The sequence below is a fragment of the Caloenas nicobarica genome, chromosome 3 (genome assembly GCF_036013445.1).
Source record: "Caloenas nicobarica isolate bCalNic1 chromosome 3, bCalNic1.hap1, whole genome shotgun sequence".
Lineage (NCBI taxonomy): Eukaryota > Metazoa > Chordata > Aves > Columbiformes > Columbidae > Caloenas > Caloenas nicobarica.
In genome coordinates this window covers 74547410-74574118 of record NC_088247.1, presented here as the reverse complement: position 1 = coordinate 74574118, position 26709 = coordinate 74547410, and the positions used below count along the sequence as shown (strand labels likewise).

At 41.5% G+C, this 26709-nt stretch overlaps 1 protein-coding gene across 1 annotated transcript in view; it reads left to right on the top strand.

Annotated features, from left to right (window-relative positions):
• Positions 1 to 25738, top strand: part of RPS6KA2 (ribosomal protein S6 kinase A2) — a 169720-nt gene extending 143982 nt beyond the window's left edge. Inside the window, exons 15-21 of the mRNA XM_065630433.1 lie at positions 12694 to 12783; positions 14244 to 14402; positions 15509 to 15670; positions 20214 to 20290; positions 22781 to 22898; positions 24052 to 24189; positions 24605 to 25738. Coding sequence (XP_065486505.1) covers positions 12694 to 12783; positions 14244 to 14402; positions 15509 to 15670; positions 20214 to 20290; positions 22781 to 22898; positions 24052 to 24189; positions 24605 to 24730 — 870 coding nt within the window. The 3' untranslated portion in view covers positions 24731 to 25738. The remainder of the gene's footprint in view (positions 1 to 12693; positions 12784 to 14243; positions 14403 to 15508; positions 15671 to 20213; positions 20291 to 22780; positions 22899 to 24051; positions 24190 to 24604) is intronic.
• The last annotated feature ends 971 nt before the right edge of the window (positions 25739 to 26709 follow it).

The following is a 26709-nucleotide window of genomic DNA, read 5'->3' as shown; positions in this document are numbered from 1 at the left end:
GTCTCCCCAGAGGAAGGTGGTGATAAAGTGAAGGAGTTAAGGAAATGATGTGGTGGCATCACCACGGGAAGACACACATCACATCACTGGGTAAATAATCCCTCCGTGGGAACTGCCACTCACCAGGCCTTATTTACTATTCCTGTGTGGTGCCATACTGAGAGAGCAGAGTACTGAGCCACAGTAACTTGAGTCAGGGCTACAGATGGAAAATCCGCTCAGAAAACCAAAACCTTTCCTATCCCAGAAGCAGAATATATTTATTAGGATGCAAAACATTTTATCCCTTTTCGTCTTCCTGGCCATCTGCAACTAATTGGGGGTCATCTTATAGAGATGATTAGATGTCTAGCAGTGCAAAGAATTTTTTTGCTGGTGTTGTAAAAGCTTTGAACAGATCTGGGATTCCACTCATTTCAGAGTTCGGTGAGACTAGGCGCGTCACTCACTGAGGTGCTTTTGGAAGTCCCCCTAGACACCTCTCTGCACCTGTAGGCATCTAACTGCCTTTATAAATCCAGTCACTGAACCTGCAGAAGAAGATAATTTTCTTGTAACCTATTCCCTCTTCTTTCATGTCATCTGTAAAAATGAAATGCTAATAATAAGCTCTAAATCTATTTTAGTTGTGCCCTCAGGCTTCTAAATGCAATATTTAAGAACCCAGACTTATATTTCCACTTCTGAGAGCATTTCAATACCATGCAAGAGAAAACCTTGTAGACAGCCAGATTTCCTGCAAACTGAGTCTACTCTGAAACTAGTAGCCACCTACCTGGGTCAGTGCAGGTAAATGTTGTTTTAGCAAGTCTTTGTATCATATTCTCCTGTATGTACATATTCTGAGGCACTTTTAAAATTTTACTCTTAGACTTTGTTTCCCTCTCATTCCCAAGTGAAAAAAAGTATAAAGTTATGAAATAGAAGTAAGGATATTGTTAATTCTTCTGAATGCTTTATAAGACTCTGGCAGAAAGAAGAGAGACGGGAAAAAAAAGTATTTCTCCTCTGACAGGTCTCCAACATGTTTCAGATTCTTCTGCTGTAATATCAGTTATCCTGACTACAGCAGGCATAATGATTTTTAATAGCAAAGGAAACTGGTATTGTCAATCACAGTTACAGGCTTCACGTGGGCATAAATGTAACAGTGAGGTCAGAAGCAAAGGAAAATCAGATCAAACTATTTCAGTCACATCAGTATGTAGAGAAAGTAAGTCAATTAAATAAAAGAATGATACTAGAACAGATGGGAGGGATTTCTGTGGATGGAAGAAAATCTGCAATGGAGCCTAAACAGATTAAGAGCTCTTGCTTGGTAAACAAAGAAAATGCTGCAGTTCAGAGTTCTTGGTGAATCAGATTTTTCAAAACCTGCCAGAGATTTGATGCAATTAGCATATTCCAAAGTTTTTTATTTACTTAAAACTGTTGCACTAGTTTCAGGCTTGGATCCCTACTTGTAGTGAAGCTTTCAAGCTGGATTTTCAGATATGCTTCTTAATGATGCCAGATTAAGTAAATTTGCAAAGGACATGATTGCATCTCCCTTTTTTTAAAGATTTCTCTATTTAGATTGACTTCTTACCTCCAGGAGAGATTACTGGTGGGTAACAGCCAAGTAGAAACTGCTGTTGCTATAGCCTGTTCTACTCCCAATAAGGCAACTGCCCCAAACATTGCAGAGGTGGGTGGCATCAGTACCAGCTTCAACAGCTTGATGCCAATTGTTTTCTTCTCTGGGTCAAAAAAAAACCTAACTGGTTAAGCCTAATGGATTTTTACTCCTTCCATGCTGTTAGAGCCAGGGCGAACAACTGGGTAAAAAGACAGGGTATACCTTTCTCCCTCCTTTGAAGAAGAAAAACATACAGTAGAGATAGTCCCAAATAGGAAGCCCAGTTTTGCAGATGCCAAAATTACAGTGGAATTTGGATCTCAAAACAAGTGAATTTCATTACTTTTTCCTATCTCTGTAATGTACTAACCAACTATTTGGCTCTCAGTGTTCCACAGCTGCGAGCAAAACCAAATTTTGCAATCTGTGTCTGCCTCTGGGATACAGGTTAGTTTATGCTAGAGTCCTAGTAAATCCTACAGTTCACATAAAATTCTGGTAATTATGAAGCACTGAAAGAACATCTATCTCAGCATGTTTTGGTATGTGCAGACTGAGGAGAAGGTGTATTTTAATTAGCTATAAAAATGCAGTACCGGTGGAGAAGTCATGCCAACATGCTATTGATAAATAGAAGTTAGTAACTTGTGAGAGCTGTTTTTAGCAGATCTGTGTAATCAAAGTTACTCTATACCTCTATTTATTTGTTAATAACAGTGAGTGACCTGGTCACCAAAAGCTGTATGAATTCCAGAGTTGTTTCATAATTTCTTTAAACTTCATTTTCCCCTCCTAGTGATCTTTACAGTCTTGGTTTGGTTGTTTTTAGGTGGTTGGTGTAAGCAGATACAATATTATGCTAATCTGAAGGCAGAAGGTTATACAATGGTATTTGGTTGGCTCTGTAACATTTTCTCCGTAATCTATGGTATGATTATGTCAGGAGTTTAGTGCTAAATGCAGAAAGCATTAATAAAAAAAAAAAAAAAAAGGTAGTCTTCTAAGATTGACTGCAGCATGGTACACTCTCTTGCAGGTCTTTTAAAGAAAATGGGAATCCCAAACACATGTAGCTTTATTTATTGAAACAGGGAAAGGATTAAAAAAATCAATCCAAAAGTCATCAAATCTCCTTACCAGTTAAGGTGTCTGTAGATCTAGAGAGATTTGCATAATTTGTTTTTCTTTAACCACAGAAAGTCGCTAAAGTGACTTTCCTCTAAAGCGAAACAGACTGGAATTTTCAGGCGAGGGTTTGTGTCTATTTTTATCTTTCTGGGAGGTACCTGGTATCTGGTGGAACATGGATAAATACATCAGGATTTTAACAGGCAAGTCGAGGGAGAGTTTGCTGGATAACCTCAGATTTCTTGTCCCTGGGGCTGCCAGCTTGTCAGCGCCAGCAGGTGCCCGTCCGCTGCTCGTCCCACCTCTCCTCCCTCTGCCTGTGCCAGAACATGGGGGGTCAGGCCCCAGAGTACATGCAGAGATCTCCAGGTCAGAGCCACTGGTGAATACAACCCCTTTGAATTTAGCTTTGAAATTTAGCAGGAGTTACCTGCTGCTGGAGCAGAGCAGTAACAGGGCTCTGCAAAGGAGAGGATGGGCTGAGTGGGCATAGATCAGATGCTGAAGCCCTCTCTCAGTTCTCTTTCGATCCCTCGTCAGGCAAACTCCTCTTGGCTTTGCTGGGTGGCTCTCACAGTAAGGTTTGTGTGGATGAGTATGGGTCTGTCACACCTCACACTCGGGGGGGAAAATGGCATCAGGAAGAATATAATGTGATGTAAAAAGGCCTCATTAAAAAACCTGATACCCACCTGAAGGGAAATGGGAGTGATATCTGTGCTTCCATAAGCCTCTAACTGTCCTTGCTCTTCCCCAAGGTGGTTTATCAAATTATCTGTGAAGAGCATATCTCTTGCCTCTGCATGATCATACTTATGATTCTGAAAGATACTTTCCAATACTTTATTGAGAAAATATCTCTGACTGCCGTCTTCCCAAAAAATTTCATTCCTATTTGCTTTCGTTCCCTGAATGATAGGTAATTAAGCTGTTCAATATACTCAACTAATTCACAGGATGGAAATATGAGGATTTGAATACTAGCATCAGAGAAGCATGCCATAAATGTGTTGCTAGTGTTGTTAGTTTTATCAATAAAATTGAAAGACAAATCTATAGATTTCTGTCTTACTAACATGTATGCATGTAAGTAAGTGAATTTTGCCTGTAGTACCTGGGTAGGGCTACTAAACCCTGTGGGACTATGTTCTATTTTGGTATCCATGGTTTAAGACAGAATATAAACAAAATAGAGAAAATCTATAGCAGAAAAAATGCAAGAATTACAAGGCAAGCTCTATCAAGAGAGCTACAAATATAAATGATGTAAGACAGACGAGTCCACTGGGATGCGATCAAAATCTATAAATATCTCTAAGGTGATATAAATGATGGATGACAACCATTTGGCTGCTGAAGACAGCAAGATAAGACAGAGTGTCTTGAAGCTAAAAAAGGAGTTTCAGGAAAAAAAAAAATCTGATGGTAACAGCAGTTGGTAAAACAGACTTTTCAGGGAGATGACCGAGACGTCCTCCCCCTCACACACAAAGAAGTTGGATCTGTCATATTAGTGGAAATATAGCCTTACAGAATACAGGGTCAGAGGTATAAGACCCCTGCTTACCTTGATAAAGTACAGAGAACACTTAACGTGTTCTCCCATGAAATTTGACTTATAAAGCTGGGATTCAGGAAATCCTTTTGTCCAGACACTTCAGTACAAGATGTTTTTCACTGTCTGAAGGATACTGAAGCTGGTAGTGTGGCACCAGATTCAGTAAGCTACAGGGTGCGATGTGGGAGATACAGGCTTCAGAGCAGATTTAGGCACAAATCTCCATGCTGCTTTGGATTTACATAGGGAGGGCTGTTTTCCAGAGTGTTCTGCAAAGAAACTAGCATGAAGAGCCCTAGACTACAACTGGGATCCATGGTGAATACGGTAAGAGCAATTACAAACCATACGGACGAGTGTCCTCTAGATATGATGGAAAGAGAAAACTTTTTACAGTAAAATAGATGAAGTAGCAAAGGGGTGGTGGAGAAGGTTGTTTATGAGGAACTTATGTCTGATCCGTGAGAGGATTTTTGAAGGTTTTCTTGGTTTTTCATTTCCAAACAACTTTATCAAAGGGCCTGACTTCCACATTGGACCAGGACCACTGTGTACAATTTCACTCACCACGGCAGGAAGCAACATAGCATATGCTATAGCATATTTATATGCTGTCCTCATTGTTTAAGATTTGAGTTTAATCAAGTACCTGCAAAACCTCAATGAGCCTCACTTTTCTGCTGTTTTGATTTGAGTGCAAGCTTGTTTGTGGCAGTGAGAGCCATTGCTGGCTGATGGTTTTTTGGGTAAATGGGATCAAGGCATTGCTTAAGGCTCAACAAAATAGACAGAGGTGGCAGATAGAAATACAGAAATGTGCGTAGACCACCCCTTAAACTCTACTTCAGAGGAAATCTTAGATGTGCAGTGGCTGTACATCCCCTCTGGTGTAAGGATACCTGCAGCCTCCTTCCCATTTGGTCACGAAGCTCAGGGGGTCTCTCTCCTTGGCGTGGGTGAGCTTCTGAAGAATGCGAAATGATGGTATTTCTCGCTGCTAACTACATCTTTTTTGAGACCTAGGATCAGGCCGCAGTTTTCCTACAGCTTAGTAATATCATGTTTCTCTTCTCTAGCTTGCTTGCCAAATACCTAAGTATTTTGGACAGAATTTGGTCCTCTGTGGCTATGTTTCTCTTTTGGGGCCATTTAAACTGTGTTTCTTGTATTTGTCTTTCATATTGATGCAATAATTTTCCCTTTTATAAGATCTGGATATGATACACTTGTTTCCATCCCTGAAGCTTTCTGTGAAAGAAGGTGGGAGTAGCACTGCAGTCATTTTATGGACTGAAAATCCATCAGTCTGATCCAAGGATGTGTGCTTGGGCTGAGCAGAGCAGACTAAAACACAGAGCAGAGCCTTTCCCACTGGCCTCTTCTGCCTCCAAAACTGCAGCCTTCTCTCTAAAATGAGCTTCTCTGTTTCACAGGTGCTATTGGAACAAATTTGTTAATGTGTCTGCATGCTTAGAAAAGATGTGCTACTGTATAAATGCTGATTAATAAGTACTACAGTTCCAGTTGGCAGCTTAGGAGTGCTAAGTCAGCAAACAGTGACAGCAAGTGGGCATGCTCTGCATGCAGAAAGTTTAATGTCTCACCCACACAGCTTGATCTGGTGGCCAGTGCTTATTTCAGAAAAGTATTGCTAATTAGGCCTGTTTCTCCTAATATGCATTTCACTATTTTTCTGCAAGATTTAAGCATGGACGGGGGGAATTAATTTCTGGAGCTAATCAAAACTAATAGCACAGCACATAGTCCCTCAGAAACTATTAGGCTTGGAATAGTTGTCCTTAGAGACATCTTAAATGTAAAATTATACCATATCCTTTTAAATAATGTTAGCCTTTCTGCAGTGATTTTCATCCAGCTTGAGTAACTTGACATCAAAAAAGGAACCAAATTAAAACAGATGCTTGGCATGAATAGAGCTTATTTTTAGAAGGAAATATTACTGAAATGGAAACCTATACATTTTCCAGCGGCACAGAACTGCAGAACTCTCTCTCTCCATGACACTTCAATTGGAATTAATATTGTAGATGAAACTGTCAGGTTAAAATCTCTGCATACCATTGCACCTCTTTTCTTCAGAAGAAATGTAAGTCCCACCTATAATCAGTTCCTGGTACCCTGAATTTTCAAATATATCGTAGATACGGTGTAGACATAGTGTGCAAAGGGACGCAAAATTCATTCTCCCTTTGCTCATCCTTCCCCTCCCAGAAAAGGAAAGGATTTCTACAGGGAGTATCACATCAGACGGTACTATATGAATCTCTTCTTAAATGTGATTAGCCCATACTTACACTCGAAACAGAGCGAACTTCAAAGCATAATAGAAAATAAAGCAGCTTTAAAAAGTGTATAAAGCTGTCTTCCTCCTCCATGCTTTTTTCCACTAAACCATCTAAAGTTCCCTAGTGCTGGTCAAAAGCTTTATGTAGTCCCACTGCCTAAACATGCTGGCAGCCTCAGCTGTGGCTGCTTCAGGTATCGCAGTGCCCAGGTGTCTGTGCTGAGCTCCTGCTGGGTTTCCAGTGGCTGTAGCCAGAGCAGCAGATCAGGACTGTACCAGGGGCTCTGCTGCCCCAGTTCACACTCTTCAATCTCACTTTCAGCTGCCAGGAAATGTCACTTGGGGCAGTTGAAGATGAGGCAGACGCTGGTCCCTTTTGGGACTGGGGGCAAAAAGAACTGTGTCTCATGCCCCTCCGCTGTGGCCCACTACAGCTCTTCAGTCAAAGCCCCACAACCTACTTTTTATCCGTGCAGGGTGTACCTTTAATGCTTCACAACGTTTGTGGTTCTTGTTGTGGAATAAATCCACTACAATAAAACAGAGAATTTTTGCTGCAGTTCTTGGTAGTGACACACACCAGAGTGTGAAGGGTTAAAACAGAGGGCCAGTGTTTGGTACACTCAGCTTTCCCACGAAGGGAGGTGGCTGCCATCGCCCATTTCGACTGACAATTAGACAGAGCTTTTGCATCCTGTTTCAATTAAGGGGAAAAATCAAGTCAGAGCCAAGCAAATGTTTAAATGCAATCGTCTTTGTTCATTAAAGATGCACAAATCCTTTCTCCCCACCACAGGAAGACCCAACACCAGACAGCAGTTTCCTCACTGCTAGCTCCAGCTTAACCTGGCCAGAGCCCCATCCTTTCTCCTCAGGCCCATATTGTTGCTCTTGCCATCAGGGCATCTCATGTTTCTTTTCTGTCGTCTTTCTCACCCTGCTACTTTTCTCTCACCCTTTCTTTTAGGCTGTTCATTTTCCAGACAGCAGAGACAGTTAAATTGTCACCTCCTACCTCTTGCCTTTTTCCAATCTCACAACTGTAGTGATGGAGAACTCCATGTGAGAAACACAGCCGTCCTCCTCATGCAAGGTTACCCAGGCTAATTTCAGCTGTTTTAAAAGGCAATTTGTATTAATAGGGATAATTCTGCCCAAAGCAGATTAGGGAGTGCTCACTATACCATTTCTTTGGCAGGGCTGTGAAGGCTGTAAGTCCCAGCTGGTGGATGGTATCAAACAGCTGAGGGCTGTAACATCTGCTAATGGCATAACTAGATCCAGAAGAAGAAATTTATCTACACAGTTGGAGGCACGCAGATACCTTCAGAAAACTGCACCAAGCAAATACAAATATATACTGTCTGTATAGCTGCTGTACCAATTTCAGAAAGGCTCCACCCACACAGAACTGTATTGATTCCCTGTTTTATACTCATCAGTCCACCCTGGCAATGCTGAAGACATTGAAAACCCATTAGTAAGGGAGAATCAGGTGATTTTTTTCCATGCAAAAGACTTGCAAAAACTGGCCAGACGCATTAATTAGGATTTTGAAAATATTCTCTCCTGATCCTTTCTTCCTTGATAGGGAAAGTGTTCAGTATTGTCCTTTGATGGAGCTCGACTCATTTTAAAATATCATGAGGTTCTTACCCTAAATTCCGCTGAAGAAAATGCACCTTTTCTTTCAGCTGGTCAGCGAAATACACAAAGGATGTGATAGAAAAAAGACAAACAAGTCCCGTATGAGAACAAAGGACAGTGGCTGAGCCCATTTACTCTGGAATTGTTTCGTCTGCTGTTTAATACAGATGAGTTTCTAAGCAATACATAGAGAAAAGTCTATTTGTTGTATGGCTCAGTTTCTTATTTTTCCGAAGGACAACAGGAGACCCCTGTGCTTCATAGCTCTTCTCTGCCAAAGTACAATAGAGTTCGTTACACTTTCAGTTAAGTTATGGTGGCTTTCTGAGTTGTTCTTCATCACATATCAACAAAGAGAAATAGTAAAGTAGCATCATTAAAGCCCCAGGACTAGTAGCAGAGGCAATCTTCCCTTAATTCTGTAATGAAGGGTGTTCGCATAAACATTCTAGCTGAGTTCAAATCAGAACACGTTTCCTAAAGAACACACATCATTCCTTGCACAGGAAGAGCTGCAGGAGGTTCATGGGCTGTCACAGAAAGGAATAGAGATGAGTCTGTCTTCATTTAAAAAACAAATGTCTCAGAGGAAACAGTGACCAGAGTGGCAAATGCTCTTTGCTACCACAAGAAATAGTTAGAAGTTACATAGTTTTGCTCAGCTTTTAATCAGGGTTTAAGAGTGTCATTGCCCATCTAAAATTCAGATAGATGTATTTACCTTTCCAGTATCCAACAGTAGAGCTTGCAAGCTACTAGATAGCAAATAATTTTTTTTTAATTTTTTTTTTAAATCTGTATTAATATTGATTCCAAACGAGAGGAGACTCTGTGCCACATGCTGTGGCCATGTGTGGTCTCAGGTAGGAAGTCTGATGAGAGAACAGCAGTTCCCATATCCAGATCTGTAACATTAAATGCCTTTTTTCTTTCTAGCATTGCAGCTTCCTGTACATAGGTAGGACACAATGCAGAGCCTTTGGTCCTCACTGGAGCAGGGCGGCCAACAACAGGCTGTCCTTGTGGGGTCTCTCTGGGCAGCCTGAAAGCAGAGCTCTGAGAGATGTTATATTAAAACTAATTTGAAGGCCATACCTAACTGCTACATTGGTAGGGTGTGAAGTGCTGCGTACGTTGTTATCTGGTCTACACAATTTGCGCTGGTTGAATTCAGTCAACAAAGCTAAAACCTCTCCACGTGCAGAGGTGGACTGGCAATATAGCTCATCTTTAATAATTAAAGATAATTAAACTCCAAAGCAGGAGCAGGAGGAAGAAACATTAACACAGAAATGGAAAGCCAAGTGCCTGGTACTGGTGTCTCCTCTGGTGGTGGTTCACTGCTAAAGCCCACTGTAAAGAACATCCTTGTCCCCAACCTGGGAGGGCACCAGGGGCACCAGAGCTCAGTGCAGTGGGTGTGCAGCCCCGAGGAGCCAGAAGATGTTTGCCAGGTCTCCCCTGGAAAGGACTAGCAAGAAGAGCACCTTGGTTTGTTTCCAGGAGGCAGAGTACAACCATGGTTAGGCTTTGTAATGCTTCCCTCGCCTTCTGTGGCAATCGCTAAGTCTGACTTAGTGAATACTTTTCAAATTACAGTCGAGGCCGCTTCATAAATCTTGGCATTGACCCACTCCACCCAGGAAGGGGGATGTGTGTATAGATAAGCATGTAGGATTGTGGATGAGGTGTTCACGGTGATTTTGGACTCTGTGCCCAGCAGCCTGGGTGTTGCTGCCTGGAGAAGAAAGTGGTCACTGCACAAGCGCAGCAAGAGGCCAAGCAGCCCAGCGGCTGGCTGGCAAGTGTGGGGAGAGTGTGCAGAGGTGGTTGTGCCGGGGCTGTCCCCATCCTGCCCCTCTCCTGCTCCGTCTGCACAAGGGGCTCAGACCACGCTTTTCCGCTATATTATATACAGCAACACTCCCACTGAAAATCAGAAAGTACAGCTACACAAAAAATGCTTATTTAACACCTGTCTAGTGAAACCACTGCCTTTTGACTTACGTAATTTAATTCATTTAATCTGATACTTTTCGAGAATCTCAGAACTACTTAAGAGTATTACTGGAAGCCCATGACATATCATCCTTAGCTCCTGTGTTCAATAAGGAGCGCTGGGCCTGCATGTTACTGCAGCTCATGTTGACACTAAGCTGGAGCAAAATTTTGAGGTGTTCTGGGGATGCAGCACCTCATGTTGTGATGCAGATACCTCTGGTGCAAAAGGAGGCAGCAACCACCCTGACATGGCAGCTTCTGTCTTTGGAAAGTCTGGCATGGGTTTGACAACACACCAAAACGCTTTCTGAAGAGGAAGACCAAGAGAATCGAGTATCACAGTGGAGCTGTGGGGAATATTTAAGAGGCTGCTGTGGCCATTGCAGCATGTGAATAAAGAAACCGTGCAGGCTGCATCTGGTCTGAACTGAAGAGAGATTTCTGCTAAAATTGCAGCATCTGCCTCCTTTGCTGCTTTATCAGTTGTGGGCCACGTGTAAGTCACAGGCACACTGAAGAGGGGCACCGTCAGGGTGACAGTCTCTCACTGTGGAGGAAAAAATCTTGTTCTGGTCTGTCCAACTGGACTACCCAGGGACTGAGAGGGTTGGCAGGTCCCTTCACAGATCTGCCAGTGATTTGTTGCGTGGTTTGGGTCAGCTTGTCCATTTAATCACTGTGTTGCAGCTTGTGCACACATTAAAGCAAAAAGCATGCACATCTAGAGGGACCATCTTGTGATATATATTTATATAGTATATTGTGAATTAGAAGCATTTCGTATAATGTACTGCTGTCGCTACTAAATCAGTAGCAGACTGCTTTGGGTTATGTTGAGTGTTGTGTCAATAGCTGAGACTATTTTGGTTTGGATTTTTTTAGGCTATATATATACATTTATAGTCCTGCACTATTAATAGTTTCTTAAAATTTTCCACAGCTCTGGATATTTCACAAGAAAATGCAATAGAAAAGGAATCTAGGATATATTGCTTGCTACAGTCCCATAGTGATAGTAGCACTTCACGCAGTGGTAGTAATACTTACTGCACTGAATACGGCTGGTTTGTACTAGGCAGGCAGATCCTAACAGGTGCACATGTGTGGAACTCCATTAACGTGACGGCAGCTATATTAGCTTAGCCAAGGGAGTGGTCCTGAGGATCTTTTTATATCTTAGCGTTATTGGTTGAGTGGGACACAGTCACTGTGGTTGTATTTATGAGGAGTCACTCAATAAGGCTTTCATTGGCTTTTTGAGAATATCTCAAACTGGGAGAACAACATTATTCTAAGGGGAAATTGGTAGTAGAATTTTTTCCACTCACCTGTTTTTGAGGTGTTACTTTTGTTTATTCAAATGTGGACAACAGCCATCTACCTGTGTCAACTCCATGTTGAACTTTCACTTGCCATACTGCTATTAATTCAGAATCAAATCACTGATATGCCTTCAAATGCATACCTCAACCATGGACAACTACTGACAACCATTATCACTGCAAATGCATGCCAGTCATGATGACTATGAAACCTCTAATATATATTCAAGTATGCACTATTATAACTGATGCATAAAATTCTAGATGTGTACTTAAATGTGTATTGCCATAATTAAGTCATAAAAAATGCACACAAAAGCAGCCATTTATCCTCATTAACAAAAGCGATTTTTGAAAATTTGTTTCTCTACAAACAGCAGTTTTAAATGTGTGCTCTATGATGCTCTCTAAGCAGCAGGTGTTAAGTTTTTCTGAGACCTGCTGCTATAAAACTAAAAAGTTTTCATGTATCACTATACTCTCTAATAAGGCAAAAGATGCTGAATACAAGAAAGTGATACATAGAACAGATTTCTTTCTAGCTTAGGAATGGGTAGAGTTTGGTTACACGGCCAAATGCAAACTCTGGCCACTCTCTTGTTCATTACAAGAGTATGGCACAAAAAGCCAAGTGATTCTAATAGCTTCAACTCAGATCTCCCCTGACAGTAAATGTATATACATTTTCATTTCTGACAACTCCCCCGATAAGTAATTTCTATTAATGAATCAGCAGATATACAAACATATGCCAATACTATGAATGTATCCATTTTTAATGTCAGACATAATTTTAAAACTCATTATTTTAAAACTCTCCAGGTTGGTTGATTTCTATATGATGTTTCTTATAACTGCCATTATTTTCAGACAAACAAAACTATAAGCATCAAAAAGAGGGCCTTCCCCTTAGAATCTAAACTAATTATTGCTCCATCTGGCTTTGGCATATTCAGCACGGCTGTCATTTGCACAGGGTTTGAGCTGTCCTCTCCTAGAATAATGATTAATAGAAAAATTTTAAATATTAATTTGTTTAAACTGTAGAAATTGTTTTGTTTGTGCTTAGTGCTGCTAGCTGGTATCTTACTACACTGTGCTTCATTGATTCCAGATAATTGATAAGAGCAAGAGAGACCCCTCTGAAGAAATTGAGATCCTCTTGCGATATGGACAACATCCAAACATCATTACTCTTAAAGATGTGAGTAGTGTTTGAGTACTTCAGCATTAAATGATTTTCACCTTATGGTTAGGCTCACCTACTCATCCATGTCTGGAAAACTCTTCAGTTGAAGGTCAGAGCTGAAACCAGACCCATTGAAACCAAAGAAAAAAAGGTGACTTAACAGATTCCTGGATAGCAGTTGGAAAGACTGGTCAGGTTATATATTCTCCAATTACTGTCTAACCAACTGTAGATAAAACCAGAGGCCCACAGTGCTGGAGTACAACAAAATGTGTTTGGTTTTGCAGCACTTTTTGGAAGTGAGATCTCCCTAGCTGGGTGTTTCAGAGCAAGTTGCTGAACACACACAGTGGTGCTGCAGGACAGGGGATGCTCTTTCGTGAGCAGCAGCCTTTCCCATGCAGCCTGTGGTATCTGCTTTGTTGGGAGGAGGATAGCTCGCAAAGTCACTGGCGTTTCCCCCGATAGTGTTTTAACGTCAGGGAGTATTTACCTTCTACTCAAGCAGCCTGAGAAGACATGAAAATATCTTTCTTCAGCATTTCATGTGAAGAATAGCCTTCACTATGCTTACATGCAGTCACAACCTTCAATCAGAGATGTTTTACTTACGCTGCCTGCAGTCTCACCTAGGATCGTCCACACCGTGTCACATTCAGAGTTTACAGAACAAAATCCTGCTGGTGTCAGTGGCCAGTATGTTATGGTTCAGGCCTTAGAGAAGTACATAAAAATTTCTAATAATGTGCCCTCAGGAATGTCTCACCTAATTCCTAAATGTTAAAGAGTAAAATCTGTGCGAAAAAGGTTCTATATTCCTTTCCAAAAACATCTAGCATTCATGACTATAACACCACATATTATTGCAGTCCAGATAAAGGATTATGTCATGAAAATGGTTGTCTTCCAATTTAGACAAAAAATGTCTTTTACCCCTTGTAATTGATGTTGAAGATAAATACATCTTGCGGCTGATGTCAACCATGTATTGACCAGAACTGCAAATATAAACTATATATCATTGAAGCAGGTCTTGGCCAGCAGTATAATACAGTGTATTTGGCTGATCATGAGTCACAGGGAAATACTGATATTTGAAATGGCAAATGTTACCCTGTAGAAATGGAAAGAGAGAACACTACTGAGAAGGAGGCTTGGGTGATAGCCAGTAGACATTTCAGGCTGTGTGAAGTGGTGCTGCCTGTAGCAGCTTGGTCTGCTCTGCTGACATGATAGCAGATCAAGAAAGCTACATTTCTGTGTGGACAAATCAGCAAGTTGCTACAGATGTAAGAAAAAAGTGATGACTATGTCATTTTGTCGCCTTTTTTGTTTTTAAGCATAATAAGCAAATTTCCCACACACACATTTTTGTCTAGCAACATCTCACACAAGCAAGCCAGCACTGTGATTAAAGGACCAACCTTTACCAAGTGAATGGGTCCAAAACATTATTTATTCTATTACTCTTCCAGGTCTATGATGATGGGAAATATGTGTACCTAGTGATGGAGCTGATGCGGGGAGGCGAGCTCCTGGACCGCATTCTTCGGCAGAAGTGTTTCTCGGAGCGGGAAGCCAGTGCTGTGCTGTGCACCATCACCAGGACAGTGGACTACCTGCACTCTCAGGGCGTAAGCATTACTTCCTTGGCTAGCCGCATAAACTTTCTTAAAATCCAACTTTTAGAAAAAAACAAATAGTTGTGATTTTGCTTCTCTGAAATGTAAATACATTTCCCCCCCCCCAAAAAAAATCTCTCTCCATATTTATAATTACATTTTGTTTGTGAAAGGGAGTCATAGGCTTTTTAGCCATTTCCCAGGTGAGCTGTAGTGTGTTGAAGTGGTGTTTTCATTCCCAAACTACACTGATTTTCAAGTTCATTTATCTTGTTGAGATATTACTTGCTTACTTTTTATCACATAGTTGCAGTACCTGATCTTTTAAGAGAATTTCCAATAGTGTAGTTGAATCAGCAGACAGGTAGAAAATCAAGCGCTCAGCTTTACATATGAAGTGGCAGTTTGAGCAGCTGATGGGAAAGACTTCTGACATGCTGTTAAAGAGATGGCTTTTAAAATCTAAGCTCTCTGTATACAGCAGTTTGAAAATCTCTCTTTTTATGCTTTTCAGGTACAAGCAGTTTGGATGACTAGTCAAATATTTGCTGCTTTTTCTGTTTCATGGTTAAAACAAGTGCATTTTGTACTTGAGCTTTGATGTTTTCATGATAGTTTCTCAGTCTTGCTATAAGAAATAAAGGCTGTTTTCCCATGCAGCTACTTGAAGTAGCATGCCTACAGAGAGGATTTTTGTGAATACATTTGAAATGAGGAAAAAATATAATCCCTTCCTTCAGGTGTGAGCCACTCACGTGGACAGTCCCAAGCAGACCCTTACACACTTTCCTCCTTTCAGGTGAAAATTTAGGGCCATCAGGTTCCAGGAGACTCTGACATCCAGGTATTTGTACAGCAACCCTCTCTGACCACCCTCAGGCAGCGGCCTCTACCTTAATACACCACCAGAGGATGTAAAACATGTTCTTTCTGATTTTAAGAGACTTTAACCTTTTTTTTTTTCCCCTTCATTTGCCCAAGGCAACTTTTCTCCAAAACTTAAATATTTTCAGCATGAGCTCTTGACCTACCTCAACCAGCAGGCCAGAAATGGCAGACAATTCTGGATGCTCCCTGACCTCCTCTCCTCACTTGTTGCTCACTGCTTTCTCGTTAAGGTGGTGCACCGAGATCTCAAGCCGAGTAATATCCTCTACATGGATGAGTCAGGAAACCCAGACTCCATCAGGATCTGTGACTTTGGGTTTGCCAAGCAACTGAGAGCGGAGAACGGGCTGCTCATGACTCCCTGCTACACAGCCAACTTTGTTGCCCCTGAGGTAAGATTGCGTTTCAAAGCTGTGAATAATGAGCATGTCCTAGGAAGCAGTCCTCTCTCCTTTCTCCTCGCTGCCTTTACAAGAGGAGTAAGGCACAAACCAGGCTACCGGCACTTGCACAGCCTCTATTACCATAACTTTCCTATTCCTGGTCTTGTCAGGGCAGTTGTTTTTCCCCTGACAGAAGCCAGTGTCTATCTTGGACTGACATACACAATGCTTTGGCTCACTACCAGGATAAATACTATTTTTTCTCCAGCTGCTTCTGCTCAGACTGCTTCCCCTCTAGTGCACTGTGTCAGAATGGGATAAGACTTAAGAGAGAAATCTTAATGTCAGGAATAAAACTCAAAACAAAAATCCATGAATTAAATCCTTACCACCCTGGACTCAGTAGGAGCTTTATTGTTGACTTCACTGAGATAAAGAAACATGCCTCCTATTGGGCTTTCCCTGTACCAATCCCTCCTGTTACGAGGGATGTAGGAAAGGGCTGCTTTCCCATTTTTACAGACAGGGAAATGGATGAAGACCAAACAGCTTTCCCCAAGTGTGGGGAGAGGTGGCTCTGCATCGCTGGCAAGTGCTGTTCCTTTCATGCAGCCCCAGGGGACTGGGTTTAGGTCCTGCAGCTGTTTGAATAGTTTGGGCTGTTTGCTGTATTTGACCCATGAGATGTTCATAGCTGCTTACTTCCAATGAAGGAGAAAGAGGTTAATTTCCTGGTTAATTTCTCTTTCTTGGAGTGGTGCTTTTCAGCACTTTTAGTTTTTGCAATATACAACTTCACATGTGTGTTTCTCCTTGTTATGGTCCTTATAAGAAAAATACAAAACTATTGCCATTCAATGCTGCTTCTATACTGTCAAATACTACTGTCTCTCAGTTGATATCATTCAGCAATCTTTTCTTTCCCACAACTGTCTTCCATTCAGTGTTCATCTGCATGGTATTTAACTGGGTAGAGAAAAATGAGATGGTCTTTCTGTACAAGGTCCTTCCATGATACCAAAAGTTACAGGAATCACAGCCTTCCAGCATCAGAAGGACAATTTGTTAAACTGCTGGGGCAGTATCAATTCAAAGCAGATTTTTTTCAGCAAAAAATCCTCCATTGTCAAGACAAATTGCTTTGTTATTTTTTTGCTGTTTGGTTGGGGTTTCATTTTAGAAACTGGAATGAGCTGTTTAAAATTTATCAAAATATGTAAAAAATGTTCTCTGGCACCACAGCAGTGCAGTTTCTAAACCAAAAAAATAATCGTGCTTGCAAGATTTAAAGCACTCAGATTTTCTCCAAGATACAGTGCACTTAAAATAGGTGTAACTATTTTTCATGATGGGCTATTTTGTATAGTGTCTGTAATCATAAACCTTGCCAGCCCAATACAGTTTCAGATCAGACTGAAAACAGAAATGACACTCCCAGACGTTTGTGATGAGTAAGAAATGTCCTGTTAATGCAGGAAACGTTGGAGATTAATAGAAACATTACCAGAACTGGCAGAGAGCTTACATAAAGCTTTAAGTGCTCTTAAATTTTGCCTGTGATATAATGCCACCCTGCAGCCTAGACCTGACTTTCACATTGCCCGTCTGAGCCCCGCTGCGACGTCTGCTGTCAGCCCAGGAAGCTAAACAAGGTGGCAGAAAGTCACTTGAGCTGATGGCTCAAGGGGACAGTGGCAGAGAAAGGAGGATGCGTTTGCCCACTTGGATCTCCCTTTATTTTGGAAACATTTAATTTGGGGGTTAGATGAGAACTTGAGCAGGGATGAAGGCTATCCGAGAGGAAGACACATGCTGCCACCTACAGCGAGCCACGCTGTGTGCACCGAGAGAAGAGTCTGGCTGGGTCAGTGGGGAAAGCACAGCCTGCTGCTTCTCTGCTGTGTTGTAGGGCCCTTTGGGATAAAGTAACAATATTTCATTCTGCAGTTTTCCTCCAAAATCCGTGAAGAACTGCTGTTTTGGCAGTTGGAATGATGAGATTGTTTATTAGCTTTCATACCCATATGCATCCCTGCTTGTGTCACAACTGAGAAAAGCCTATATTCTCAACATTGTCAATCAAATAATTCAAAGCCTAGAGAAATAAAAGGGGGTTGGATAAATATCTGAGCCATTATCGGAATTGGATGAATCCAGGGGAAGTTTGTTCCTTGTCACCACAATGCCCTGCCATGTGTGGGGCTTGTGCCTGTATTTTAGATCACAGAATCACAGAATGGTTGGGGTTGAAAGGGACCTCTGGAAATTGCCTAGTCCAACCTACCTGCTAAAGTAGGCTCACCTAGAGTAGATCACACAGGAATGTGTCCAGGCAGGTCTTGAATGTCTCCAGAGACTCCACAGCCTCTCTGGGCAGCCTCTTCCAGTGCTTGGGCACCCTCAATGTAAATAAGTTTTTCTTCATGTTCAGATGGAACTTCCTATGTTTCAGTCTGTCCCTGTCGCCTCTCATCCTGTTTTTGGGCACCACCAAATCCTCAAGGTGACCTAAACCACTTCCATGGCTGGTAAATTCTTCAGCATCCATTAAAGCAGGACACCACTGCATCTTTTGAAAAGCTCTTCCCCTGACTCATTAATTTCTAAGACACATGCCTGTTACTGTTTGTGATAACATCTGTCCCCTAGATCAAACACCAATCTTTTTGACCAAGGTTTCCCACACTCCATATTGTCGCTTTAACCACAGTTGCACAGACCTGCTGGAGACACTTACAAATAGCAGCGACACTAACCGATAACTCTTGCTAGATCCTGTTGTTATCTGAGGGGTGAAGTTGCTGTCCATAAACAGTAATTGCCAGTGAAGTGTTCCCTGGACACTGGCGCAGAGTGAATGTCCCTGTTACCTACCAGCTTTCTTGCAAACTGAATGACAGCACACAGCGACACCTGCCCATCATTTTCTGCTCCGCTAAATATCATCACCGCCCCATTTTTCTGTCATTTGCCTTGGACGTGATTGTCCTTGGTTAGTGGAGAAAGACAGTGATGGCAATAAAAAATGTAACTGTTCACAAAGCAACAAGAACGGCCACACCAAGAGATAAGTGTTGGGTATTCAGTCTCACAGGTGAAGCAAGAAGCAACCGAGTTTGTCAAACAGCAAAGAAGATTTTCCTATAAAAACTAACATTAACAGAGGGGGAATGAATGTAGGAATTAAAGAAAGAGAAACAATTAAAACAGCCAGAGAGTGTATATATGATGTGCAAGAGAGAAAGACATAAGCAGGATTTTACCAGCTTTGTCAACAGGAGGAAATGTGGCTTTTTCTTCATTTTTTTTTTCCAGGTAGCAAATGTTCGCTCAGCGGCATACGTGACAGATGGTTGCTTTATCACTCATCATTTGTAAAATCTGTTGAGGCAACATTTTCTGAAACTGTTTTTTCCTAGCAGTGCTTGGTCTTTTCTGTGTCAGACTTCAGATAACTGAAATCACTCCCAGGTAATAAGGCTGCAGGTCAGGGAAAAACTTGCTGAATGTGTACATTCCTTTTTTATGTGCTTTGCAAAAAATTAATGTATCTACTGATCGATCAGAAGGGGACAAAACTCTCCTTGTGTGTCAGAACTGGATAAACAGAAGAGGAGTTTGCTTTTACAAGCAAGTGAGAGATCTGAAGGTGGTCCTTGAGCTTTTCTGAGCAAACAGAAACAAAGTTTTTCCCCTAATCTCAGCAACGCTACCTCAGTTGGTGACTTCACTTTCACTTGGACCTTCACTGACTCAAATAGGCATTTCTTCTGGTATGCATTATCATAAATGAAATCCAGATTTAATCCTTACTGCTATAACTCGCCATCCTGTACCAACATTGAACATACAGGTCAGATCTCTGCTGAATACCATGGGTCTTGTTTTCCCCACAGGGAAAAGAGATCAAGTTTTAGCCTATTATATGTTAAGTCCAGCCTAAATGTGGCCACTTTTCTTAATACATAAGTAAGATAAGAATAAGCCTTTTACCTTTCTTTGCAGTTGTCATGCTTCTTTACTAGTCTGACATTAGATATGCATTAGTGTGCATCCATTCGTTGTATCAAATCCAAACTGAGCTCAGACATGCTTACCACTGCCGCTCAGCTCTACGCTTATTGCATCCATAGTGTCCCTGGTAACATTTATGTTAGGAGGATATGTTTCAAAGTATTAACTAGCTTTTTTTAAGAAAGATTTTTAAATGCTAAGATAAGCAGAGGAGATTGTTCTGCTTTGCTGTGTTTTAGAAAGTCAGAGAGTTTCCCAGGGCCTCCAACAAACTGCACATATCTCTGTCACCGTGGAGGTGACACCCATGCTGGGTTTGAACACTAATCAGCTCATTCCAGCCTGGGCCCTCACCTCACTCCACTCCACTACTGAACATTTTGCTTCTGAAGCAGCCACCTGTTCAAACCAGATGTGCTGCTAATCCATGGAAATGTCAGCAGATAGAACCACTAACCAGTGCTTTTTGAGGATCAGAAGCTAAAAATTCAGGAATACAGATTAACTTTTTTTTGGTCTCTTTCTTTCCTTCACATAGGTCCTGAAACGCCAAGGTTACGATGCAGCCTGTGACATCTGGAGCTTGGGGATCCTCCTGTACACCATGCTGGCAGGGTGAGTGCAGAGGCTTTCGGAGAGCAGCGGTCCCCAGCGGGCTCAGCACTTCAGCACTGATTGAGCCAGAAAGGAGGCACAGACAGAGACGGCAAACTGTCTGGCCTCCTTTGAGAAATGCACCCGGTTGTATGAGGCAAGAAAATAGATGCCAAGACCTAGAATTAGAATGCGTTTTTCCAGAATGCGTAACTATCCTCAACATTTTGCAGGTTGTTGAGGTTTTTAACAGCCTGTGCCCATAAGCATGCACCAAGGCCTAAACTCCTAAAAGGCTCGTTCATCATTTAAACAGCATGGAAGTTTTACACTAGGAGAGAAGCGTAGGAGTACGAAGAGTCATAGCACGTTCGCCTTATCCATAAGAGGACGTTCATTCATTTCTATTAATACATGTATTCTCTTCAGCTTCATTCTTCTTCTATTGTTGTTATCGAGGTATCTGATCACCTTCAAAGGCTAAAAAAAAAAACCACAACATAGTTTTCAGATGCTATTTGAAAAATGAGCTGGAGAAAGGACAGAAAGTATAATAAATTAACGGATCAGCAAGAACAGCAACAGGAAGCAGGACTTTTTGGGGGTTACTTGGCAAAAATACCCCTACCAATATGTTGGCTAAAGTGAAATATGCACACAAGACCCAGAGAAAAAGACAGATTGAAATAAGCAGTAAAGGACAGGAATAAAATATGCTGGGGTGAATGGGAAACACAGTGTGCAAACCCAGTTTGGAGTTATCAGGCCCCTGAGTTTCATTTCTCAGGGTACAGTACATGCACATTTATTGTACCTAAGTGCAGCTTGAAACTTTTCAGTGACCTCTCACAACTCTTTAATCTGCTTCATGATCATTTGGCTGTGGCAAGAAGCTTGGATTCATTCCTACATTTGTACAGAAAACAAAGAGTTGGACCCTACCTTTTGTGTCGCTTGCCTCGTGGATTATAGAAAAGGTGCCAGGAGTTTCTATCCCATCTATTTTGTTCCTGAGTACAACTGCGTTCACCATGAGCTGAAATATATTGTGACTTTCAAGGGCAGTCTTCCAGGCTGCTAAGATCTCTAAAAATCTGTTTCTGTTTGGCTAATGCCACAGATTTGTGGTGATACACAACCAGAATCAGTACAATAAAAACCAACACATTACCCACAGCCACATTTGTTTAGCTGCTTATATTTACAATGCTTCTTTTTTAAATGTGGAAAAATATATATTTGAATCTGAAATACATATTGCACAGCTTTGTGGATGTTAAGTTTGCCGACAAGTGCTATTAACTTGTATATCACTTATTTTTCTGCACTTGCAAGAGAAAATAAAAGTAATGGCAACAGTTGAGAAGTGCTGACTTTTTAGGTGCCATCACTGCATTTAGGGATGGTCTTGTTAGACTTGGAGAGTCAGTAGGAACTGACCAGTATTTGCAAACAGGATTTTATTCTCCTCCCATCACCCCTGTGAGCAGAGAGGTCCCAGAAACTCAGCACTAGAACACAATCCTGAGATCCTGTTCATGCAGGTAGTGAACAGAATTTAGAGCTTTAGCCAGTCATTAACTCTTAGTGCATCCCTCTTGCTAGTTATAGATTGCAATAATATTATGTATCTTTTGGGGCTGAACTTCTGTGAAATCTGACATGTTTTTGAAAATTAGAAAATATAGTGTGAAGAATTGAGTGTGCTATTAGAAACCAGGTGGGATAGGAAGCTGTGGCCAAACCACCTGTCTAGTGATCTAAAAACCACCCTGGCAAGCTTTCAGAAGAGAAAAAACAGATGGAAGGAAAAGTATAAAAATCCCAAATACCCCGTTCTTCTAAACCTACACAGCTGTTCAAGATTACAGAGTAAAATTTGGCCTGGTAGATTTTAGTTAGCTTCAAAAATCCTATCACTTGTCATTTTATGAAGACAAAAAGTGTGTCCGCTGCACGTGACACTAATTTTGTAAAGCTGGGTGGGTGTTATTAGTCATTTCTGACTGGCTAGATCAGGAAATAATCTGTTGCGAATCATTCATTTTGTCCAACAGACTTGCACATTATGGTTAAGAAAGCATTGCAAAATAGGTTTTAAACAGTTCTTTTTTCTTTTGTTTTTTCTTGTCTCCTTCAGTTCCTAATTTTTCTCCTTCATTATTTTTATCCTTTCTTGGCATTATCAAGGTATTTCTGTTGGCAATAAAGCAGAGGTAAAAAAAATTAAAGAAGTAAAAAACTGTCAATTTTTTTAAAATAATACTTTTTTTTCCTGAAAAATGAGAACAGAACAAAATTTTTTTAAAAAGTAAGGAACCAGTCTTTTCCTCTGTAGAACAACTTAATATGAGGAACCACTAGACTGTAAAGTTTGAGTGAAAATGAAGCAGTGATGTCTGTGGTCCATTCTGGAACCAAATTCCTGTTGTAATCAGTGGCAGTTAGCACTAGATCTTAGAAACATATACTTGCGAATTACACTGTATTTTATTCTCTTTCTTTAAATAGGTTCACTCCTTTTGCAAATGGACCAGATGACACCCCGGAGGAGATTCTAGCCAGGATTGGCAGTGGCAAATATGCACTTACAGGAGGAAACTGGGATTCAGTATCTGATACTGCAAAGGTCAGTGAATGCTTTCTCAGATTTTTTCTTTTCTCTGAAATGGGCTTGCAGTCTGCAGTTGTAACGAACTTAAGAGGGAGATAGTCAGAAGGGTTATTTCTCAGTTCCTTATGAAATAAAAGCTTGCTGCTTTATGTTTATACCACTCTGCATGAAATAGTGTGTTAGGAATTTTGGTAGTTTATTTCGTTAAACTAAGGCATAATATAGCACCATCAATTGTGAATCCTCCTAGCACTAAAATACTGCGAAACTCCTTTGGTGCAACAGAACTTTTAAAAGAAGTGTGGGGTAGTCAATGCCACAAATTCATGGTTTATATGTGAATCACCTTTCTGTTCTTTAGAGTAAACCAGGAGCAGGCAGTTTACAAACTAGCATTTTTAACTCCTGTACAGTTCACATTTTAGGCTGCCAATCTACCACAAAGCATGGAAACCCGAGGAGATAAAATTTGACTAGTGCTGAGACTTTTGGGCATGCAGCTGTGCCCTGGTCTATGAGAGACAGGCAGGCAGGCAGGAAAGCTGGCAAGCTTCCAGTTGCCTGGCTTTCAGCAGAAACTTGGACAGGATTTAGAGATTCCTGCAAGAGATTTCAGTTTTAGCAACTGGTACTATGCAATGGAAGGACGTTGATATATTCCACCACAAAACCGCAAGCAATCCTAGTAACATATTCATCTTGCCACCAACACCTATGAGCCTCACAATTAATTTTTTATCAGATGTTCATTTTTGAAATTAAAACATTCAGACGTGGTAGAACCAATCTCATTGAATTTTAGTGAATGTTAGATCTCCATTCTAAGCTTCTCTTGTAAGCATGCTTTGGAGGAAGTGAGGAAATGCCTCCAGATGGCATCCTCTCTAGGTGGAGTTTATCACCCCTACAAGGTCACCAGAATTAACGCTCAATAAACTGAATACTCTCCACTTATCATTTGACTGGATTATCAGATGAGAGTTGAACATTACATTTGAAAATTTTCAAGACCAGACTTTACACTTTAAAAATATGACACACATCTAAAGTGCATCTTTCTCTTCATTGGACGTGCTGGTGATGACACTGCCACCAGGCAGACCTCAGCAAAGCCCATACTGCTGTTAATTACTTTTTCCTTTTACTGTTTTCTTCCTTTTAAACCCAGGACATTGTGTCAAAGATGCTTCATGTAGACCCTCATCAGCGCCTCACAGCAGTCCAAGTCCTAAGACATCCATGGATAGTGAACAGGGAGTATCTGTCTCAAAACCAACTCAGCAGACAGGACGTTCACCTGGTGAAGGTATATCCTACCCCGCCATCTCTTCCTTCCTTGCAGAATAAGATGTCATTTGTGTAAATATTCTGGAAACTGATAGAGGTATTGAGATTATTTGCCACGGAGGCCAAATCCAACATGCCACTCTATTAAGAGTAGAGATTTTTGACCTGTCACCTGCTCAATATATTTAACTTCCATCTGCATTGTAATGACTTGGTGTGCACATAGTGCTACCCACTGCTTTGAATCAGGAACACCCTAGCTGTCTGCCAGTCTAAACATTTTTATCATTTCCTGGAAATCATCCATATACATCCATTTTTTCAGAGGACTGAATAATGAAAGGGAAGGGAAGAGCATCAAAGAGCTGAATTTCAGCACAGCATTTTCTTTTTCTGAGAAAAATAATTCTCTTTACTCTTTCTCCATTTTACAGGGTGCAATGGCAGCCACTTATTTTGCTTTAAACCGAGCACCTCAGGCACCAAGGCTGGAGCCTGTATTGTCCTCCAATCTGGCTCAGCGGCGAGGCATGAAGAGACTTACCTCTACCAGGTTGTAGCAAAAAGGCCTCTTTGAAAACCCAGTTTATTATTTGAGAGGTTCATCTTTACTCGGCTAGCAGAACTTTTTTGGACCACTGCACATGAAATTGCCAGAACTAGCAAAAGCCCAGCGTAAGGCAAAGTTCTCCTTTGCTCCATCATTTCTTTTACATTCCAGCCAGGGTCCCGAGTTTAACAACTTCACAAAGATGTGCCAATTTTGCCAGTAGCTCTGTTTCCTTACTGAGATAAAGCCAAATAAAGTAGGTGCGCTCCATCCTTCCCACCCTAGGAAATAATATTTTTGAGTCCTTAAGATGTTCCACGGGAACACTGTTTCATTTTGTTTCTCAAGAAAAGCACTTTTTGCTACGAAGAACTCAGTCGGGTTTGAATGTTTTCAGCTGTTCCAGGATGTGTCACGATTAAGTGGTTTGGCTGATAACCAGTAAACATCTACTGATCTCCACTCACCCCAGGAAGAGTGAAGGCTGCAGAGACACATGAATAATACCTTACTTGAAGCATGTGCTATACAACATGAAGGAGAGATTGCTGTCGGTGGTAGAAGTACCTTCTGATTTCAAGAATTCTTTTGCACTTTGCCCCTGCCCTCTCTGAAGCAAAGTCCGCACCGCTCAAGGAGTGTGTGTCACCAGCCCTGACTTACTTGGAGGTCTCCAAGAGCAGAAAACCGCTGAGAAACTCGATGCTTTGAGGAGATTATTGGGTCTTACGAGACTGGGAAAGCATTCACATAAAACAGTGTGAGTAGGAGCCTGTGGACCAGGGGAAAAAGAGGTGTCTGGTCTCGGCCAGCAACCAGGAGGTCTGGGAGGACAAGGTGAGGGGGCTGGGGAACCAAGCAGCAACAGGGAATGGCACAGGTGACTTTGAGGACAGTAAGAAAAAAGGCCCTTGGCAGCATGGTGGAGAGTACTGCTGAAGGGAACTAGTGTGCACATGCTTAGGGGGCAAACTGGGACTCCCTTTAGAAGCGAGGGACAGTCCCTTTTTGGCGGCTGGTACAGAACAGGGCGGGTGGGCGACTGGGCAGCCGAGGGGCTGGGTGGGTCTGTGCAGCCGTCCCCCAACGTTGTCGCCGAATCGGCTCACAGAGCCTGGCTCTGGTGGGCCAGAGTGCCACCCCAGAGCAAGCCAGGCCACTCCAGTCGTCACTCCCTGCCCTTCCCTGGCTGCTCACCCCAATCCGCCTCGGTCACCCGACATCTCATGTCCCTGCCTGGCTGTTCCGCTCTAGCAGAGCTAAACTCCCTGTGCCATGTGTGTGCGGAGAGTAACCACCTCTGAAGAGTCCAGCTAACTCTGTTACAAGCTTTAATAATAATAAATTATCAGGAGAAACGGGAGGATGCTCTGCTTTTATATTTATATAAATATGTACATGTGTATTTATATACTTATAAAACAAAAGTTCTGTACCCTAATACCTGGATTTTCCTGGTTCAGGGATATAAAACTTTGTTGAAATGGTATCAGCAAAATGGACCTTTTTTCTTATTCCCTGATCTCAAAAAAATGAGCAAGGTTTGTGGTGTCGGATGTGAACTATTTTTTTATTCTTTTTCTTACCCATCTGGTCTTACGGTGGTCAAAAGCTGACCAGGATTCTTCTTTGTACTGCTTTTATTAATTTTTGTTTTCCAAGTAAGTTTTGTCACCTCAGATGCTTTGTGCGAAAAGCTAATGTGCCATGTTGGCTTTTTTTCTGTTGTGATGGGAAAAAAAAAGGGCAAAATATGAACATGGAGCTTCATATGCTAGAGATGGTAATTTTTCCTTGCTGGGTAGTATGTGCATCTCAGTGCTGAACTGGAATTACCAGACCATTGCCTCAGAGTGTCCGAGGGAACAAGGAATTGCATTTGCTGTAGCAATATGCTTCCTAAAACTAGCTTTGTTCCAATGTTGACTGAAATTTGTTTGTTTGCATTAGCCTATTTTTAAATTTAAATTTATTCTTAATAATTTAAAA